Source organism: Malus sylvestris, chromosome 5 (assembly GCF_916048215.2).
Source record: "Malus sylvestris chromosome 5, drMalSylv7.2, whole genome shotgun sequence".
NCBI lineage: Eukaryota > Viridiplantae > Streptophyta > Magnoliopsida > Rosales > Rosaceae > Malus > Malus sylvestris.
In genome coordinates, this window is record NC_062264.1 from 29,932,121 (window position 1) to 29,955,121 (window position 23,001).

General features: G+C 40.2%; 1 protein-coding gene and 1 pseudogene across 1 annotated transcript; both read left to right on the forward strand.

The window, feature by feature from the left end:
- Window positions 1–2,799: 2,799 nt before the first annotated feature.
- LOC126622758 (putative disease resistance protein RGA4) lies at window positions 2,800–11,781 on the forward strand (annotated as a pseudogene).
- Window positions 11,782–14,085: 2,304 nt separating this feature from the next.
- LOC126624045 (cytochrome b5-like) lies at window positions 14,086–16,000 on the forward strand. The gene is made up of 3 exons (XM_050293038.1): window positions 14,086–14,353; window positions 15,225–15,291; window positions 15,426–16,000. The coding sequence occupies exons 1-3, from the start codon at window positions 14,267–14,269 to the stop codon at window positions 15,680–15,682; spliced, it is 411 nt and encodes a 136-aa protein (XP_050148995.1). The 5' UTR covers window positions 14,086–14,266; the 3' UTR covers window positions 15,683–16,000.
- Window positions 16,001–23,001: the final 7,001 nt, after the last annotated feature.

Genomic DNA, 23,001 nt, shown 5'->3' on the forward strand with positions numbered 1-23,001 from the left:
GGAAACGTATGCTTATTGTGCAGTTTCTTTGGAGTAACATGTGTCCATCCCTCAACTTTACTTTGCTTGATTGGCATGGTTTTGGAGCATACCCCCAGCGATTGAGGTGAAGATTTTGAGTCGACAGAGCTATAAGTGATGGTGGTATAATTTGACTTCACCACATCGTCAAGATCTAGCTCAATGATTCATTTTTGAGCCAGCTTCATGATGAGATTTTTCAGTACGAAGCACTCTTCCGTTGGATGACTTATGAAACGGTGGAATTTACAGTACCTTGGATTGTCAGTATGATTCATCTCTTTTGGCCATTTGCACTCAGGTAAGTCGATCACCTTTTTGTCAAGCAAGTCTTTTAACATGGCAACCACATCAGAGTCGGGGAATGGATAAGTCTTCTCCTCAAGCTCATTCAAAGTACGTCTACGCATCTCTTGATCATGAAAAGCTTCGGCTTGAATCGCCTTACCTCGTGTAGAGATTTTGACGGGAGCTGTGTTGACCGTCATTGCTTATTTGGTGGATTTCCACGCAGCCTTCTCCATCTTTGTCCTAAGAACTTTGTCGCTCTTGTAGTCGGCGATCGGTTCTTTCTCCCCATGATGGGCGATGCTCAACTCCATGTCATGGGCGCGGGTGGCTAACTCCTCAAAGGTCCATGGTTTGATGCTTTGAAGGATGTAGTGTAATCCCCACTGCATGTTTTGAACACACATCTCGATCGAGGAGGTCTCCGAAAGTCTGTCTTTGCAGTCAAGACTTAAAGTGCGCCATCGGTTGATGTAGTCCACGACTGGCTCATCTTTCCATTGCTTTGTACTTGTCAGCTCCAGCATGCTTACAGTGCGGCGGGTGCTGTAGAAGCGGTTAAGGAATTCTCTTTCCAATTGCTCCTAGTTGTTGATGGACTCAGGCTCTAGGTCCGTGTACCACTAAAAGGCGTTTCCTTTCAGCGAGCGCACAAACTGCTTGGTGAGGTAGTCTCCCTCCGTCCCCGCGTTGTTGCAAGTTTCGACGAAATGTGCGATGTGCTGCTTTAGGTTTCCTTTTCCATAAAACTGCATGAACTTTGGTGGTTGATAACCCCTTGGCATCTTCAGGGCATCAATCTTCTTGGAGTATGGCTTCGAGTAAAACAAGGAGGTATGTGAGCTCCATTCGTACTGTGCCTTGATGGTGTTGGTGATCATCTCCTGCAGCTGCTGGATAGAAAGAGATCCCATGAGTACCGCTGCTTTGTCTGGCTCCGGCTTCACATCGATCTTCTCCACCGGAGGCTCCTCATCTTCGCCAGCTCCTCTCTTTAGTGGATCATCCTCTGGGTCAGGGTTCTCGCCGTTCTGTGGCTCCAGTCGGTTGACGAGTGAAGCGATTTGCAAGTCTTTTTCTTCAACAATCCGTGTTAGCCTTGCGATCGCTTTATTCATTTGAGCCAGTTGTTCTTCGATGGAGGTAACGCCGATGGTCATGACATGTGCAACCAATAGACGTGACTTTCCTTTAGACATCCAGGATGCTGACGAAGAACGTCATTGGCTGCTTTAGGATGTCATCTTGTGTGCCTCAGTAGCATGCTTCGGTGCCCCCAACGATGTCAAGTTGATGACAGACTCGCACCTTTAATGCTCCCCTTGCTCCTTTAACAGCACCAACTTTGAAGTGGCATGTTGAGGAATGGTTGTGGCGCCAATGGATTGTCCAGTCGCGGCAGAAGTGCTCAGAATCCTTCCCTTGGTGGTTGCGAGAACGGCTTGTCCCTTGCTTGATGCCATTGACTTTGAGGTATGTTTGGATTCCTTGAACGGACAAAGAGATGAGAGGTAGAGATTGTCCCACCGGGCGTGCCAAATTTGTAAACACGAAATTTTCCTGCGACAAACGAGACAAGAACACGTGTACAAAATAATATTTGTATTAATCATTTAGGGGTTACAATCTCTCCCAAATTTGATCCTCTGATTCGATCTCCGTAAGGTGTTGATTTGTGGATGTGCGATTGATCCAAGGGCCGTCGATGCTTGATCTTGGATGAACGGTCGAAAGTTTTCTTCAAGGGCCGTTGGGGCTTAATCTTGAAGGTTGATGGAAGTTTCTTTAAGGGCCTTTGGGCTTGATCTTGAAGGTTGATGGATGAACGGATCTTCAAGGCTTTTGGGCTTGATCTTGAAGAATTGTTGATGAATGGATCTTCAAGGGCCTTTGGGGCTTGATCTTGATGAACAGTTGATGAATGGATCTTCAAGGGTTTTTGGGCTTTATCTTGAAGAACGGTTAGATATGTGGATTTGTTGATGTTGTTGATCTAAAGGGCCGTTGGGGCTTGATCTTAGGATGAACGGATGATGAACGATGCACGCTTCCTTCAAGGACCGTCGGGGCTTGATCTTGAATTGGAGGAAGTTCCTTCAAAGGGCAGTTGGGGCTTGATCTTGAAGGTTGGGTTGACGAAGAACGAAGAGAGCTTTCTTGATCATTTGTGATTTTCTTGGGAGCTTTGGAGTTTCAAAGCTTCAAGGTTTTGGTGTGAGGTGAATTGGTTATGAATTGGTTCCCCTTTAAATGAATGAAATGGCTTATATTTATAGAATTTTCCAAGGCCTAATTTTGAATATGATATTCAGATGAAATAAATCATTTCTGCCAGGTGTTGACACGTGTCCTGATTGATGACTTTTCCGATTTATTTTGATTTTACGTTTAGTCACATGCTACGTGTAAAATTTATATGACACGTGAGCGTTGAAATTGTAACTATTGGTCAACATTTATTTCATCGAAATTTCGATGTCTACAATGATGTTTGGAATGAAGATTCTGAAAAATGGAGCAAATTGATGAGTTGTTTGTCAGAACTCCATTTTGCACGGGGGAGCACCATACTTGTCACTACACGCAGTTCCAAAGTTGCAATAATTACAAAAACACTTCCTTGCTATGATTTGGGATTTCTATCTGAAGACGAATGCTGGTCCATATTGAAGGAAAGAGCATTTGTAGATAATATTGCTGCTCTTACAGATCCTGATCTAGAGGAAGTTGGAAGAGAGATTGCCAAAAAGTGTGCAGGTTTACCATCTGTGGCAAAGGTAATGACTGTTAATTTAGTATTATTTATTTGAAGTTTATACTATTTTGTTTGGAATCTTATTTGTTATCATTATAATTTCCGCACATTCTTTTGACCTTTTGTACCTTTTGTATCTTTTGTATGTCTCTACTTTATTTTGTCCTTTGATTCTATAATGGAACCAATTTCGTATAAAGAAGAAAGAAAGGGAAAACGCCAAAAAAGAAAGAAAGGGAAAATGCTAAAAAAATTAAGAAATTAAATAATAATAATATGCTTAATTCTTGCCTTACAATTGAGGCTATTACTAAATATATGGTAATCTCCTTAGTGGGTCTAAGTGACCCATTAACCCTATTATAGATATTGCCTCATTAATATTGTTAGGGTCCTTATAATCCCAACCCTACCCCCTAAATAAAGGCATGTCTCCGTGCCCTAATACTAGATATGCTAAGTTAGACCCAATATGCTCTGCTTTTGTCCAAGTAACACCCTTTCCAAGCAATCTGTCATGTAGAAATGAAAAGGGTTGTCTCAACTTGTTCACCCAGTTACAAACCATTGGATATTCAAATATTAGCATGGTAGCTGCAACCAAAACAAGTGCAAACTTGTCATTAGTTGCTGATTATTTCCCCAAATACAACCTTGGTGAAAATGCAAAATTTCCAAATCTCCTAGCATCCCACAAGCACACTAGCCTCCAACTGAACAACTTTTTCCTTCATGATGCTGATGCATATAATGCTACTAAACAAAGACCCAAAAAGTTGTTCAATTCATCAATTGTATTGTAGTCCTTGATACATACGGCATATAGGTATCAACAAACTTTGTCTTGATCCAATAATAATCTTGCCTTCTCGAATTAAGTAGCGAGGAATCAGACGATTTGGCATTATAATCACAATACTGTATCACTTCTGTCACACGTATGATGATTCTGGAAATTACAAAGCCCACGTGATGCGCAAGTCATTAATAGTTGAGCTAACTACGTCTTTCTTGTGGATGCGGCGTGCAAACGTGCGACCGAGCTCGGTCAGGCAAGTAGAATAGACGTGATCATGTGGTGTCGAACGTACTATTAATTTATGCACCAAGCGACTACGATCGGCGATGGAACACTCTCAACCTAGGGTTCTAGAACCTAAAGACAAGGTTATGCCTTCAACTATGAAGTTCAATTCTCCGCACCAGATTCGGTAGCTTCAACTATATTTGTGAAAATATAGGTGCATCGAATCAGTATTAGGTTGTAAGAGCAAAGATACTCAAATGAATGAATGTCTTTACTATGAATGTTGTTAGGCCGACTGAATGCTTAACTCTGAAATCCACCTAGGAATAACCACTCATAGAACAACTCACTTTGCTGGGAAGCTGATGAGACCTTGTTTGTCAAAAGAATCGTAGAATCTTTGCTGGCTGAGACTTGGATAGATAGCAAACCAACTAGAAGCAGTAATGTGAATCCAAACTGAATATGTTTTTGATCGCCTGATTCTACAACTCAGTGATGTTAATCCAAACTAAATATGTTGTCGATTGTCAACACAGTGTTGTTAATCCAAATTAAAGGTGCATTGGAAAATGGTTAGGATAATTAGTATTTTTTTAGGGTGTGAGAAGGTTTCGCATAGAGCATTTTGAGTTGTTTGTTGAGTTAAATAGGCTGTTTGCATTGCAAAACCACTTCTATTTATAGAGGTACGTTTTGTGATAGCCAAGTCTGTCGAAGTAAAGTCCTAATAGGACTATGACTTCTTGGACCATATTCAGATATTCCTAACATTATCTCACCAAACCTCCTACTATGCCGGGACTCTATCTCTACTAGGTCTCGGCCTATTTGACTTGAATTAGGACTCTGAACCTAGCCTTTTTATGCACTTAATTCACTCTTATCTGATTAGGCATAGGTTTTCATCTTGGAATAATTCGAGTCTTATCAAAACCTTTTTGGACCCTTAACAATTTCAATTCAAACAGGACTCAACCCAGCCACGTCTAAGTCTAATCCCTTAGCAATCCCACTTTCATTAAGACTTTGTCGAATCATCATTTTCAGGGCTGAGAAAACCATTTGGCCAGATAGATCACTATTGGGCTGAGAGCCATAACCTTCCATTTTGACTTATCTTCTCAACCCAAACCCAATATTTCAGGCCCAAACATTGCCCCTTGCTTGTGAAATCTTTGACCATAGACATATAGTCGGAGGGTTTTGAAGAAGCGAATATTCTTCAACCACCTCCATTGGCTTGTAATAAATGTCTTTACTCAGGTGTGCACGCTAACTCTGCATCGACTGACCCAACCTAATTACTTCTGCCACACTTTGAGTTCTTACCATAACTCTCTAGATTTGGCCTTTCATGCGCCACGCTCTTTTAGACAGCCTAGTCATTAGAACGTCCCATTTTGATTGACTCGTTTTAAAAACCAAAGCATCAATTCTCATATTGGGTTAGGTGGCATGAAAATTGGCCCAAGTCGCTTCAATTGCCAAAACTGCAATGAGTGAAAAACACATCCGAGATTTTTCTATTTTGAAATTCAAAATTAATAACTCAATCATTTCTTTCTCTTATGTGTTGCCCATAAAAACCCTCAGAAATTTCTTCATCTCATTCACACTTTCAAAACCCTCTAGAAACTCTGCAACTTCAATTTCCTAGAATTCTCAAGCTTCCTCTATTTTCTTACCAACCGCTTTAACTTCTCCAACTCGAAACCCCATCTTTTCAAATGGCCAGCACTCAAACACCTCTAAGCTTCTGTGAATAGCTCACTTCAAAACATTAAAAGCTTCATTGACTGCCTTATCATCAAGCTCTTCAGATATCCTGATGAGCAATAAGCCAAGTCTTAGGTTTTTGGTCATTTGATCAAGAACACTATCTTAGACTCGGTCATTTCACCGGTGAAGGAAAATCTACTCACATCACTTTTCAAAGTTGGGAGTCGCCAAACCCCAGATCGTTTAGCCCTCAGCCTCTACTGCTTGGGCTTCATGGGTCAGCTAAATGGTGCCCCACTTTAGCAATGCGTGACATCTGGGCATTTTCGACACCATCAAGATCTTCATAGTAGATATGAACATGGATTGAGAACTTTTAGTGGCGACCCTTAATTTTTGGTACCTAGCCATTAACATGATGGTTTTCCCCATCGGCCCTATGAGCCCTACTATACTGGATGTCACCACCATCCTCGGTACATCTCTAACCAACCTCGCTGTTGACTTCATTTTGTCAACACGCAAGTACAACTTGGACTTGAGGGCCATCTTTAACGAGAAAGCCTAGGAGTCTTAAAGCTCAAGGACTGTAAGAAAAATTGGCTGAAGGAAAACATCGCCAAGTTTGCAGAAAACTTCCTCAACTATAACACGTTAAACACCAATTTTGTTGGCAAAGATGATGAACCTGTCAAACAAGGGGAACATGAGACCTTCATTTCTACTAGTACTGTTACAAGTCCAATAAGTGCCTCACAGAGAATATGTCAGTGGTCGAGGCACTGGAAAGTGGTTAGGTACTAGCCCTCAGCCATTAGCATCTTGAAACACTACACAGTTATTGGTGGCATACATGTTGGAGTGGTGGCACTCAATAGACACTTCCCGTCAAATATCCGGCCTTAAGTATGACATGGTCTAGACAAAGCTTGATCATTTTTCCCGCGAAGAGTTGATAAAAAATAACATCAGCCCTGGTGATTCAAAGGTGCAAACTTTTGCAGTATTGACTGCAGTCTCGGCCAAAGTTGTTCGCGTTTTGACATCTTTCCTGTTGGTTTGGGACAATGCCTTACACACATAATGCTTTTCGATACATAATGCTTTTCGATGATAATTCCAGCAGCATTAATGTTGATATACTACTAAGAATTTTCTTTTGGAAGGTACTGCACTTGGCTCTTGCTTTTTAACAGTGACATTTGGACTGTCAAATTTTAGTGAACAATTATGTTAACAAAAGTTCGTTTCCTCATGAGATCATTATACTTCCTCATGGTATTGATTTACTATATCTTGTTTGAAACTGAGTTGGCCGAGCTCACTCTCCAAGGTAAATTTAAATGTCTGGTATGTTTGGCGAGCCTACATCAAATGAAAGTTTTAGGAAGTACATCATCTGAGGCTCATCGTTGTCTTCCTCAACCATCCGTTATGAAGACCCAAAATCGGTGGGCTTAGTAGTCATCGCGATAATCATCGCCGCTAGCTTCTGGTTGTGGAGATTATCTCAATTTCTAGGTGTGCTGTAGGGTATGGCTTGACGGTAACGAGAAGATCATGTGCAATTTTTATGTCAGATGACACAATTGCCTGATTTGTAGATGTTTGATTTGTCGATGCTTTCCCTATTGTTGTTTTCTTCTTGACAAAGTGACTTTTAGTCGTCATGAACTTCATAGTTTTTAGCACTTGGTTTCACTGAGCGTGCCAAAATGTTGACCTTGAAAATTACAAAGCCTAAGTGACCCGCATGCCGAGTAACTACTATGCTACCTATATCTTTCTTGTGGATGTGGGCGTGCCAACTCACGACCGAGCTCAACCCATTCATGTATAAGTCTGATCCCTTAGCAATCCCACTTCCATTAGAACTTGGTTGAATCATCATTTTTTGGGTTGAGAAAGCCATATGGCCTTAAGGATCACTATTGGGCTGAGAGCCACGACCTTCAATTTTTACTTATCTCTTCTCAGCCCAAACATAATATTTTAAGCCCAAACAGCGTAAGAGTTCCTTGACTATGAAACAATTATCTTTAAATAGAATGGCCAAAGTCTAGTATCATGAATACTTTCATAAATTTTGTTCTCATCTAACACTGTAAAGGTTTCTTTAAGTCTTTCGGTCTCCCACAGTGCATGGACGACTTTGCTACATATAATATTGGCTAGCTCATATCCAGACTACAGGTGTCAAATAAGACATGATTATCTTGGATGATAGAGATGCCATCATTGGACAATCCAATAATAGAGTAGACTTTCCAAACTCTCATTTCCTCACGGGAAGATAAGACTGCCTCAAGTGGAAGATTAGACACTCATGTGGAGTTTGTGCTTTGTAAACCAATTCCATTTTCTTGTTTCCAAACCCTAGAGCAACATGAGCTTTGTACATCATGCACTTGGACATTGAGTAGCTATATTGCCAATAGCTTTTACTAGGCTCTGGATACCAAATAATGGAATCCATTTTGTTTCGTAGAAAAGAGAAAAAAAAGAGGGAAAACGCAAAAAAATTAAGAAAGTAAGTAACAACATTCTTTTTTCATGCCTTCCAAATGACACTATTCAAAAATAAATATATAGTACTCATGAACCATATATGAATTATTTAACAGGAAATCTAACCATATATGAACCAACAGGTTTTCAGAGGAATATTGCGTTCTAAGAATGGTGCAGATCAATGGTCAGCAATTCTACAAAGTAAAATATGGGACTCTCCAGAAGCAAAAAAGATTATATTGTCGGAATTGAAGTTGAGTCTGGATAATTTGAAACTCCCATTTTTGAAACAATGCTTCACTTATTGCTCAATGTTCAATAAAGGTTTTGAAATTGAAAGGGATGACCTAATACAATTGTGGATGGCTCAAGGATTGCTTCATCCTTCTTCCAAGAATAGTGATCTAGAGATGGAGGATATAGGCATTGAGTATTTTCATATTCTGTTGCAAAACTCCTTACTTCAAGATCTTACGAAGGATGAATTTGGTGTCGTTGCCAAATGCAAGATGCATGCTATTGTGCATGATTTTGCAGAACTTGTATCAAAATCTAAGAGCGCGACTTCGGGTTCTAATGAGATGGTCAGCACACTGAAGATTCGACATGCTTCACACATTCCTACTTCAGTTTTGGAATCAATTCCAAAGAAAACTTTAAGGGGATTGCGCTCATTGTTTTCTAATAATGAAGTTCCTAGGACCATGTTGCCAAGGTTTAGAGGTTTGCATGTCTTGAATCTTTACAACGCAAATATTAAGGAGCTACCGATTTCAATTGGGAAACTGAAACAGTTGAGGTATTTAAACGTTTCTGGAACAGAGATCAAAGCAATCCCCAAATCTATCGGCAAGCTCCATAACTTACAGACATTAAGAATGGAGTATTGTAGACGTCTGAAAGTGTTCCCTAAGGAAATGGGAAATTTGGTCAATTTGAGACACGTCTATTTTGGTCCAGTCCGAAAAAAGAAACTTGCAAATTTTGGTTGGTATAGGGAATCTCTTGCTGGGGTTGGGCAATTGATTAATCTTCGAACGAGGCCTTATTTTGTTGTGAGTCCTGATGAAACTAATCGTAGTATTGAGGAATTGGCTGGCTTAAACCACTTGAAAGGTGAACTAGCTATTTATGATTTGGAACATGTGAGAGATGGAGAAGAAGCGAAGAAATCAAATTTAGTTGGGAAGAGAAACATACATAAGTTATCACTTGTATGGGGTGAGGAAATGAGGCCATGCAACAACAGTGAAGATGATGTTCTCCAAGGCCTCCAGCCACACCTTAATTTGGAAATTTTGGAGATTTGCAATTTCATGGGTGCTCAATTTCCATTGTGGAAGCCATACAACAACTTGAAAAAGATTCGACTACTTCAATGCGACGTATGTGAAGAAGCGCCCATGCTTGGCCATCTACCTAGTCTTATGCATCTTGAGTTTAATACAATGCATAATCTAAAACGTTTGGGAGTTGAGTTTTATGGCTATAATGGTGTTGATGATGCAATAAAAACAAAGGCTTTGTTTCCAACATTGAAGACATTCAGAATTTGTGCAGTCCTAAACATGATCGAATGGATTGAGCCACCAGTGAGGAAAGAGGAACAAATAACAGTGTTTCCTTGCCTTGAGGAGTTGGAGCTCGTGGAGTGTCCTCAAATGAGAAATTTTCCTAATCAGTTTTCATCCCTCCGTAAGTTGAAGATGAGTATTTGTCACGAGCTATCAGACCTAACAAGTCTGGTAGAAAAGTGTACCTCTCTTCAGAATCTGGAAATAAGCAGCTGTGACAAACTTAGATCCCTTTCCCTTTTTGGTTTGACATCCATCCGGAAATTGTTGTTTAGTTCATGTGGTGGTGGTGGTGGATTGACATCAACGAATCTACATAGAGGATCAGAACTGTACACCCGAGTATCTCTTGAGGAGTTGTCCATGGAAACAAGCCGCTGCGTTAGTCTGATATCCATTTCAATTCACGGTGCAACATCCCTTCGAGGATTGAAAATTAATTCATGTGGTGAATTAAGATCAATGGACCTGCAAAGTCTACCAGAATGCTATATTCCTCTAAATGTGTAGTCTTTAAGGTCGTGCAGAAGTGTAGAGTCAATTTTAGGTTTACATGGATGCACATCCCTTTGTGAATTGACTGTTGAAGATTGTGATGGATTAAAAACTTGTGTATGGCGTGGGCTTGAATCTTGTAATTCTATCCGTGCGCTGCGTGTCCACGATTATCAACAATTGGGGCAGTATTCAGCTTATGGGGTAGACATATCTCTTATAGAGGAGCTGACCATTTATAACTGCCCTAAGCTAATATGCATTTCCAATCACTGTCTAACGACCCTCCGCAAACTGATGCTTATTGCAAGTTGTGAATCAGAATTGTCTACCGGCAGCAGTACTACAGTGGAGGAGTTGTATTTACAGGATTGTACATCCCTTGGTTTAATGTGTATCTACAATTGTGAAAGGCTGAGCCATTTTTCAGTTGATGGGCTAGACACACTCACTATTCTTGAGGAGTTGACTATAAGGAATTGTCCTAGTCTAACATTCATTCCAATCATTCCATGTCTTCGAGGATTAGTGATTGAGGGTTGTGAGAAGCTTTCGCGTTTGCCGAGTGAGTTGAAAAATTGCAACGCACTTGAGAGATTGAAAATAATAGGTAGTCGAAACTTACAATCATTGTATTCCCCCCATCCCTTCGACAATTTGTCATGGAAGATTGTGCTCAACTATCAAGCCTGTCAGGTGATTATGGATCTCTTGAGGAGTTGAGTATAATGAATTATCCTGAGTTAAGTTGGAGTTCAGTTGCCAATGAGGGAAGGAGGCTGACCTCCCTCCGAAAATTGGTTATTGCAAGTTACGGTGGACCGGAATTGAACATCTACTATATCAGTACTCTTGAGGAGATTTCCTTACGCAATTGCACGTCCCTTATCAGGTTGGAAATTCGAAACTGTGAAAATTTGATATCTCTGGCAGATGCCGATGTAACTAGCTTGCAATCTCTTTCCATGTTAAGAATACGTAATTGTAAGAAATTACAATACTTGCCAACGGGTCTACACACTTTGACTCGTCTGGAGAGATTGGGGATAGGTGAGTTGTGGGAGAAGCTCGATTCTTTTCCGGTTTCGGAAATTCCATCATCAAAGATCTTAGGATTCTTCGGGTGGCCTAAGCTCAAGTCTTTGCCTCAAGTAATTCATCACTCAACTAGTCCTGTAAAATACTTGACTATAGGAAATTGTGATGGACTGGAAACTCTTCCAGAGTGGTTGGGTGACCTTACATCTCTCTACCGACTATACATTTATGATTGCAAGAATCTCAAGTCTATGCCTTCCGCCCAAGCTATGCAACGCCTCATCAATCTAGAATATCTTGAATTGGGTTCCTTTTCTTTCACCTTTTCTTTTCTTCTTCGTCTTCAGTAATGAGTATTGAACAAACCTCTTTTTTGGTTAATTAGTTGATTAAGATGAGTATGAAGGTTGAATATTGGCCTGAGATTTCTCGCATTCTAAACGTCAGAGGTACTTTCTTGTCCAACCAAATTATTCATCAAGTTTTATGTCTTAAATATTTACTTCCACACCTTTTACCATCATTTCAACAAGTTGCAGGTTGTTTTCTACATTTCTTGCTAACTTCTATGTGTTACATTTGATCACCAACGTCCAGATTCAAGACCAATCCAACTTCTTACTTCCAAGTTAAGAATGTACATTCTAGAGTCAAGTCATCATCTAAAGATTTCGAGATTCAAGTCGAATCCAAGTTTTCACTTCCAAGTTCAAATACACTAAAAAATCAGGCATCACTAGATCCGACATGTGCATGAAGGAAAATGTTGAAGCTGGAAAGTTACATTCCAACAAGAACAAGTCTGATATGCTAACCAAGGCTTGTCCGAAAGGCAAACATCAACACCACAAAAACAGTCGAGGTCTGCATTTTTTTAGCACCGAGTTGGAAATGAGGGTAATGCTCAAATTCCCTCGTGTAAATGAGACGACACTCCAAAGATATTTGTTATCATGCAGTTTGCTGTAGGATGTCCAGTCCTCTATTTGTACTGTGAAAAAGACAGGTAAACAAGTTCCTAATTTAAAATTATCAGAATAAAATATCTGATTCCTCAAACCAAGAGATGCCCGACAAGAAGTTCACTAAGATGTAATCTCGAATAAAAGCACAAGGAAACTCACAGAGATGTAATCCGCAACAAAAAAAGTGAAATGAGCGAAAAATGTGAAGTATGAAGATAACTCCGTAAGGTAACAAATGTATCGACTCTGCTGTGGCTAACAACAATCTACATCATTCAAATTACAAGAAAATACAATCTACATTCAAATTACTTACAACAAATAAAAGGCAATGTTAACAAATTTCAACATCATTAAACACAAATTGTAAAAAGCATAAATCTTTTGAGTTGAAATTCATTTTGTCTCGATGGTGTCATAATGGTTTCATCCGACCTCAGACGAAAGCTGACCCAACAAGCAGTATTTGTGGCCCTTCAGAAGCCTCAAATCCCTAATTTCACAATTGATCACAAACCCCAATTCACTGAAGCAATTCATCAAACACTTAAAAAACAAAAGTAAAAAGTCACACCACCACCATGCTCACTTGTGAGTTTTGAAGTAGAGAAACAGAGACACAGAGGAACAAAGTGTGAATTACGAAATTACGGCATTAACCTCGGACGTTGCACCAGAAGATTTTGGCGGGAGAGGGTTGGGTGTTCATGCGCTTCCTGAGGAACTTCATGTACTTCAGCTTCTGCCTCACCAAACCTTCTGATATGGCGATCTGCTAAGCGCACGACTGCGGTCGGCTGGCCGTTGAGAAGGTCCTTGGTCACCACCACTCGCTTCTCTCTCACAGCTAGGGTTTTTGTTAACCATGGGCCCTGCATTGTTTTTTGGGCCAACTACTGGGCTTTGAACATTTCTAATGATGTTTTGAATTGAGCCAGTAATTGGGCTTTTTATTGACTTGGATGGTAGAACCAAGAGGTTTTCTCTACTGCACTATTGTTCGGAAATGAACTTTCTTTTGATGTGCACTACAGAAAATTTGTGAACCAAATCCTATTTCCTCACAACAATTCTTTTGGAGTGATTTAGATATGAAAGTGAGTGCTAGATGATAAGTTACCAAGCATTTCCTTAACAATATGATGTGTTTTTAGTGTAGTGTAAAGTTTAGATGCATCTCGGTCTAAGGAGAAATTTTAGTGTGTGACCAAAAGATCATAAGTATGTGCAACCACTCACCAAATAGAGAGTCATTATGTTTTCATAGCATCTAAGGTATCTTGTGATCCCATTGATGTGAGAGTTTCTGCATACGAGCAACTGTGTAGAATAAACTTTCTATACTAAAGGATCACAAATAGGCAATACAAAAGATATGACCGTTGTACAAGTTGTAGAGTTGACTCACTAATGAAAACTTTACCTACGCAACCAAATATTAAGCATGAATGTGTGAACAAGATATTTACTACTCGAGCTACAAGCCTGCACAACCTTTTGATGTCCCTCAAGTTGATCAAAACACAAGACGGAGGAAAATAAAACTAACAAACAAGCTTTATTTTGTTCAGAAAAATAAATAAACAAATAAACAAACAAGCAAGCTTTACTACGTGGAATATGAACATTTTCCGCAAAGCGATTATGCAAAAAAATAAAAAAACCACCAAATATATAGGGAGTTTGTGGTTGGTGGACGACGAGGCCATCCCACCCTTTTACTTTCCCAACTCCCGCACAATCAAACCACCAACCCCACCTTTCCCTTCTTTCCCTTTCAAATCAAACTCTGTGAAATCTTCAAAATCTCTGCATTTACAGGTCTTAGAGGTGAAGAAGCAGACCGGCCTCTGACTCTCCTCCGACGACAATGGCTGGAGACAAAAAGGTTTATACTTTGGCTGAGGTCTCCACTCACAGTGATCGCAAGGACTGCTGGCTTGTCATCGATGGAAAGGTAATGTTCTTGCTTCTTCTGAGCTGCAGTTTTCAGTTAAATTTTGGGATTTGTGTGTGTGATTGAATTTGGGTTTTGCTCTGATTGGATCTAGGTGAAGTGTTTGTTGGTGGGTTTTGACTGGTATAGTTGAATATTGGTTCATATTCTGACTGCATGTTGGACTAAGATCAGGATGAAATGTGTTCGAGATTGCTATAAAAACAAGGAAAATTACAAGTTTATAGATTGGTACGAGTCAGATTGATAGACATTGGTTGAGATATAGATTTCAACTTATAGGAGCATGATTCAACTGCTGATGGATGTGCATTTCTTTTGTTTTTTTAGTGAATTTATCGCCTCGAAAGGCGATAGCTTGTGCTTATACTGCGCATTGGTTCTCTTAAAATGGGTGATACTTTGTGGAGAATAGCTAATTATTAAGATTTTAGTTGGGGGTGAAATGATTGATTAAGTCTAATGAAATTATTGCATGAAGGCACAGCAAATAAAAAATGGTGCAAATGTTGCAGATGGACTTTACAAAGCCAATTCCTAGCCGGCTAGCCCTCTTTGATTCCTCGTTGAAGTAGTATTAGTGTAGCTGATTTAACTTGGCATAGTTCAGGTTCCCTTCTTAGTAAGCGTAGATTATCTGTTCGGTCCACTGTGTTCACGTTCATTACCAACTGACGTGCCCTCAGTTCTATATTACAAAATTTGACTGTAATAATGCTTCCGTTTGTCAATTATTTGTATCTCAAGGAAAAATGTGTTGCTCTTTGTGTGTGTTCACTGCCAATCATTTGGGGAGGGAGTAGCAATTTGGAAGAAATTTGCTGTCAAGTGAAGGTAGATTATTTATATTGTGATAAACGTGTTGTTACAGGTGTATGATGTAACAAAATTCTTGGAGGACCATCCTGGTGGTGATGAGGTCTTATTGGCAGCCACAGGTACAACACAGTGACACTCTCAAACAAACAAAATTGTTTCCCTTTTCATATGCACACAACACAATATATAGGCCGAAACAGAAACCTATTGATTCGATGTGATTCGTGGTCCTAATATGATCTTTGGTTTGCAGGAAAAGACGCAAGTAATGATTTCGAAGATGTTGGTCACAGTTCCACTGCTAGAGCAATGATGGACGAATTTTACGTTGGAGACATTGATTCAGCATCCATCCCCGCGAAGAGGATGTACACTCCTCCCAAGCAGCCTCACTACAACCAGGACAAGACAACTGATTTCGTCATCAAACTCCTCCAGTTCATTGTTCCTCTGCTAATTTTGGGCTTAGCCTTTGGCGTCCGCTTCTACACCAAATCGTCAACGGCATAAACGTAGAAGCCGAAGGAGAAGTGAGAATGCTTTCGAATAAGTTTATGACAGGGTCGCAAAGACCCTTTGTTAGTTTTTGGGTTTGGAAATGTTGTTGATGAAGGGATGTTAGGAGGTAATGAGTTTATGCCTTCGCTTTCAAACTTCACTTGAATTATGAGTTGTGGTTGCTGATACATGTCGTGGGACTGATCAAGGCCCAATACACACAAAATTGTGACTGGTTGTTGGGGCTTGATTCAGGGGCCCACATAAGGGAAGAACAAGAAGCAAAACAAGACAACTTTGATTTAAGTAGAAGTAGTGGAATTATGCGTCTGGTTTGTTTTGTTTCTTGTTTTTCCTTCAGGCTTTTGCTATCAAATAGTCATGACTTCTATTTTGTTTTTTCTTTATGCATATTAGTCATCTATTACGTTACTCTTTAAAGAGAAACATTTCAGACCAGTACTTAGAAAGATATTGAGCTAACTTTGCAAAAGAAATATCACAATTAAGAATCAATTAGATATATAAAAAGTGAATAGCCGATGAGCTCCTTCCCCCGATTAAACTCTTTTTTAAGAGTTTTTGTATAATACTTAATTATCAGTTTTTCTTCTAACTTACAATTTTTTTCTTTGAAGTTTGGGTGATTGATTTGCGTTGGTAATGGATGAGTTAACAGGACATATTCAAGATGATATTCCTTGGTGTATGCTTTTCGCAGACGATATAGTGTTGATAGATGAAACTCAGGAAGGGGTAAATGCAAAGCTTAACCTTTGGAGAGAAGTGTTGGAATCTAAAGGTCTTCGCCTAAGCCGATCAAAGACAGAATATATGGAGTGCAAGTTCAGTGCAAATGGAGGCCAAAACGAGTTAGGGGTGAGGATCGGAGATCAAGAAATACCAAAGAGCGACCGTTTTCGTTACCTAGGATCTATCTTGCAAAAGAACGGAGAATTAGATGGAGATCTCAACCATAGAATACAAGCTGGATGGATGAAGTGGAAGAGTGCATCCGGTGTGTTGTGTGACCGCCGTATGCCACTGAAGCTCAAGGGAAAATTTTATAGGACGGCAATAAGGCCGACGATGCTGTATGGCACAGAATGTTGGGCGGTGAAACATCAACACGTACACAAAATGGGTGTAGCGGAGATGAGGATGCTTCGTTGGATGTGTGGGCACACGAGAAAGGATAAGATTAGGAATGAGGATATCCGGGGTAAAGTAAGAGTAGCCGAAATTGAAGGAAAGATGAGAGAAAATCGGTTACGGTGGTTTGGACATGTGCAAAGAAGGCCTACTGACGCTCCGATTAGAAGATGCGACTATGGGACAGAGGTTCAGGGCCGAAGGGGTAGAGGAAGACCTAGGAAAACTTTGGAAGAGGCCCTAAGAAAAGACTTAGAGTACTTGGATCTAACGGAGGACATGACACAAGACAGAACACAATGGCGTTCTAAGATTCATATAGCCGATCCCACTCAGTGACTTGGATTTTCCAAGTCTCCAACCGAGAAGTTTTCCTCACTCGGGAAATTAAGGGAACACTACCTCAACCTACATGCTCCACTCACAAAGCTTCAACATACAAGCTTCAACAAAAGAAAATTCAAAGAACTTAGCGAAAAAGGCTTTGGTGTATTTAACACAATACGTTGAAATGAAGAAAAGCTTATTTATTGATATCCCCGATAAGTTACAAATATGTACATATACTTGAGTCAAAATAAACAAACAAGAGGGAGCCTTCATAAAGGTTGCTTAGGAGAAGTCTCAGCAGTCGGTAGAGCCCCAGAAAGAGAAGGCACCGGAGGGGGATCATTCGGAGCCTCAGTACTGGACAGAACCCTAGAAGGAGGAGGCATCAGAGGTTGATCATTTGGAGCTTCATTAAGCGGTACAGCCCCAGAAGACGAAGGCAATAAATGCCTTTGGAACAAACCCACAAATCTCTGATGATCAAGTAAAACATGACCATCAGATTCCTTCATCTGGTCAAGCTTCCTCTTCATGTTTGTAGCATAGTCATGTGCGAGCCGGTGCAACTGTTTATTCTCATGCTTAAGCCCTCTAATCTCCTGTTTGAGACTCATCACTTCAGCCGCCAATGATTCAACTTGGCGGGTTCGAGCAAATAGGCGTTGGGCCATATTAGACACAGAACCTGCACACTGAACACTAAGAGCCAGAGAATCCTTAACAGCCAACTCATCAGACCGTTTGGAAAGTAGTCTGTTATCTTTGGGAGTGAGAAGGTTCCTAGCCACTACCGCAGCGGTCATATCATTCTTCATCACGGAATCCCCAACGGTAAGAGGACCAGTAGGGGAGACGAAGGATGGGCGTCATATGTTGTCTGGAGAAAGCGGGGCTGCCTCTTCAACAAGGTTCAAGTCAAAACGACGGTCGGAGGGGCCAGACATTTTCAAAGGTGTTGAAGAGAGAAGAGGTCGGACAAATCAAGATCTTAGAAGTGCAAGAATGGAGCTTCTACTGGTGGATATTCAAGTGTGCTTTGGAACTTAATGTCAGCCCCTATAAAAATCTGCACTCGACGAAGCTTCAGAAATCGAAGAGGAGCCTGCTCAGAAATCGAAGAGGCGTTTGCTTTCTCAAAAGCTGGGCTGCTCAGAGACCACGAGGGTCGATCTCAGAAATCGAAGAGGCGTTTGCTTTCTCAAAAGCTGGGCTGCTCAAAGACCACGAAGGCCGATCTCAGAAATCGAAGAGGCTTGCTTTCTCAAAAGCTGGGCTGCTCAGAGACCACGAGGGCCGATCTTAGAAATCGAAGAGGCACCTACTTTTCCAGCCTTGTCAGCACCTGTCACACGCACACTCAGCTTTGCGGAAATTATGGGCATTCTGTCGAAGATTTCTGGTGAAGTAGAAAGCACATGAATCGTACTGTTCAATCACCCACTTCCCACACGCAACAGTAGCTCATGGGTACCACATATAACTTTGCCAAAGTTCTCTGACAAAGTTGAGCACGTGAAGCTTGCAGCTCCCACTACATCGCTCTGACCAAGAAGGGTAAAAGAATAGCAAAGAAACAACACTAACAAAGTTTAGACACATAAATTTTGAAGGTCTAGCTACCATATTATTACCCACAAGGGTAAAGGAACAGTACCACTGCTGGATAATTGGAAAGTCCCGGTGTGTCAACCTCTGTGCTTTGTGGCAAGGTAGACTAGCAAACATGCCCAACCTTTACTCACATTCGAGAAAACACTCCCAACAAGATTGCTTGCTCCAAAATCGAAGAGGCACCGCCCTCCGAATCTCGAGAGCCAGACTCCCAACATGATTACTTTCTCAAAAATCGAAGACATCGCTCTCCGAATCTCGAGAGCCAGACCCCCAGCAGGATTGCTTTCTCAAAAATCGAAGAGGCATCGTTCTCCGAATCTCGAGAGCTGGATCCCCGACAGGATTGCTTGTTCGAAAACCGAAGAGGCACCACTTTCCCAACTTCAAGAGCTGGATCTTCTTGGATAAAGCTTGTCTGTAATCTTCACACGCAACATCAGCTTTCCAGATACCACAGACCACTTTTTCAAAGTGCTCTGACAGAGTTAAAACTTGTGAAGCTGGCAGCTCCCACTACCGTGCTATGACCAAGCAGGGTAAAGGAATAGCATTATTACTTGATGTTAGGGAGACTCCTATATATGTCTACCTCCATCCCCAACGGACAGGCAGACCTGCAAAAATGCTCAACCCTTCCTCTTATCTGAGAGGGCACTCCAAACGAAGCCTTTCGAAATATTCAGCTTTCTTTCCCCCCGATAATACCTCTGTAAACAAGCTAACTAGAGCAAGAATATCTCATATCATCAGGGTTAAAAGCAAGAGTATCCCATATCATGCTTTTTCCCTGTCTTTTCCTTTGGCCTTGTTCTTACCTGCAAGACAAGGAGAAAGAGAGCAATCAGTCAGCACTTGGAATCAAGCTTCCAGCCAGGAACTGACTGCCTGGAACCCCTTACCTGATTACTTACCTGGCATTGCTCTCGAGTACTCATCTTCAACATCTTATGCTTCCAAGGAAGATACCGCATCTGCCTGAAGAACAGATAGGGCAAGTGAGAAGGATACAAGGAAGCATGTGGAGACAAGCGTAACAGCACACGTGCCGATACATCCACTACTCTGTCAAAAGCAAAAGTATCCCATATCAGCAGGGTCGAACGTACTCTAGATTTGATGGACTTGTTTTGACCCTCAAATTCTTCAGTCGGCCTTATACTCTGGAGGAAACCAGAAAACCCTTCAGCCCAGTTCAAGAATAAGCCTGTGGAAAGTTACTTCTTCAAAAGCAAAAGTATCCCATATCATCTCTTCTCATTTTTCTTCTCTTTATCCTTCATGCTGCCTGCAAGATAGGGAGAATGTGAACAATCAGCCGGAGCTCTGATTGCTTACCTTGTCTGTCATCTCTTTCAGCAGATCCCCTAGCTCGGCGACTTAGGGGACTCCTACTACATGGTTTGTATCGCGCTTGACCAAGCCTGAAACTACAAGTAAGCTTCAAGTGACATTGATACATTACCTTGTGCATCTCCACCAGTTACAGATACCACCCCTGGATGGAGGAAGAGTACTTCCAGAGAAGATGCCACATCTACCTATGAGACAGATAAGGAAAGTCAAGACGATACCACACTCCGGTACTTAGAAGTTTCGTGGTTACGAGATCATTCTCCCACAATATTTCCTAATGTCATTTGTACTAAATCATTCACTTGTACTCACTAAAGGAGAGCTTGAACCTATGTACTTGTGTAAACCCTTCACAATTAATGAGAACTCCTCTATTCCGTGGACGTAGCCAATCTGGGTGAACCACGTACATCTTGTGTTTGCTTTCCTATCTCTATCCATTTATATACTTATCCTCACTAATGACCGGAGCAATCTAGCGAAGATCACAAAAAGTGACCGTTTTCGCTACCTAGGATCTATCCTGCAAGAGAACGGAGAATTAGATGGAGATCTCAACCATAGAATACAAGCTGGATGGATGAAGTGTAAGAGTGCATCTGGCGTGTTGTGTGACCGTCGTAGGCCACTGAAGCTCAAGGGAAAATTTTATTTTATAGGACGGCAATAAGGCCAGCGATGTTGTATGGCACAGAATGTTGGGCGGTGAAGCATCAACACATACACAAAATAGGTGTAGCGGAGATAAGGATGCTTCGTGGGATGTATGGGCACACGAGAAAGGATAAGATTGGGAATGCGGATATCCGAGGTAAAGTAGGAGTAGCCAAAATTGAAGGAAATATGAGAGAAAATCGGTTCCGGTGGTTTGGACATGTGCAAAGAAGGCCTATTGACGCTCCGGTTCGAAAATGTGACTACGGGACAGAGGTTCAGGGCCGAAGGGGTAGAGGAAGACCTAGGAAAACTTTGGAAGAGACCCTAAGAAAAGACTTGAGTACTTGGATCTAACGGAGGACATGACACAAAACCGAGCGCAATGGCGTTCTAGGATTCATATAGCCGACCCCACTTAGTGGGAAGAGGCTTTGTTGTTGTTGTTGTTGTTGAAGTTTGGGTGATTGAGTGTTTATGACCAAAATCTTGGTTTGATTTCTATCCATTTTTGGAAAGTTTCTATTTGGTTTAGGTAGGGCCAAGTTTGGATAATCCGTTGATTAAATAAGTAGAAAAAAGCTAGAAAAAAAAAGGAAATAAGTAGCAAAAGCCAGAAGGCAAAACAAGACAAGTTTGATTTAACTGGAACTAGTGGAATAATGGAAGAGGAAACAATAAAAGAGTAGGATCAGTGTCAACGGGTGCCGATGATCTCGAGGCACCTCCATTGGATCATAATGTTGTTTGCCACACATTATTAAATTCGTCCAATCTTATGCTGCTCTTGAAGAGAAATTTTTCTTTGTTTCGTAACGCAATTGATATACATGTTATTATATAGTGGTACACTACATGTTATTATATAAGTAGTGAAATTTTTTTTTTTTATGTAATTAATTTTTTAGTACAAAACATTATTTATATAATGACACATGATGTATCAACTAGTGTTTCGGGCACATGAAAAAGTATCTTGCTCTTGAGGCTCTGCTTTGACTGCGCACCACTAGATATTTTGAGCACAATAATCCTCAAGTCCCCAACTGGTTATCTTCCTTGAAGAATGATAAAATATATTTTGGGTAAAGTACAAAAAACTACCTTAACTATTAGTATCAGGACACTTTCATACCTCATCTTTTAAAATTGACAATGTCATACCTCATCTTTAGAATTTAGTCCAATGTTATACCTTCCGTTACTTGGCCGTTTACTTTTCAGTTAAATGCTGACGTGGCTTGATCCGAAACCATTTTTTATTAAAAAAGTATTAAAAACTAAAAAAAATCATTTAATAATTTTTAAATATAAAAATAATAATGAAAAGTTAAAAAAAAAATCCCAAGTTATAAAAATAATAATGAAAAGTTTAAAAAAAAAAAAAAAATCCCAAGTTCGTCCCCTTCCCCAGTTCCCCCCTCTCTCTTCTCCCCCATCTTCATCTTCTTCCCTCTTCTTGTGACCCAAAAAAAAGAAGGTAAAAAAAAAAAAAAAAAACAAATTTGTCTTCCCCCTCACCCACCCTCAGAAAGGGTTTTTTTTTATTTACTTTTTTTGTTATTTTAATATTTTAAAAATATTAATTTTTTTTTTAGTTTTTAATAATTTTTTAATAAAAAGTGGGTCCCGGATCAAGCCACGTTAGCATTTAACTGAGAAATTCAAGCCAAGCTAACGGAAGGTATAACATTGGCACAAATTCGTAAGATGAGGTATGATATTGTCAATTTTAAAAGATGAGTTATGAAAGTGTCGTGACACCAATAGTTGAGGTAGTTTTTTGTACTTTACCCATATATTTTTGTATATAACTCATTTGTGAGTGTTTTTAAAATATCTGAAATCATTTTTGGTAAAAATATTTTTAGAACCAATTCTTAGTGAAAATGTAAGTAAATGAATATTTTTTTTTAAGAAGCGCATAACTAGTGTTTTTTGCCAGAGAGCACTGAAGCGCTTTTGAAACTAAAATTATTTTCTCTAAAAGTGCTTTCAGTTATTTTAAAGGCACTTCCAATGAGCTCTTAGTTATCTTCGTTGTTTTTGTTTGATATATTCAATTTAATAACTAAAAATAAAGAAAAGTATGTAAAAAGTTAAAAAGAATGTAAAATTTACCTACTAACTCATCAATATCATATAATAAGCTTATGTTTATATTCAATCACTACCTATTCTTTTCAATGACATGTAAGAGGGATTTGCAAATCACTATCTAGAATGAT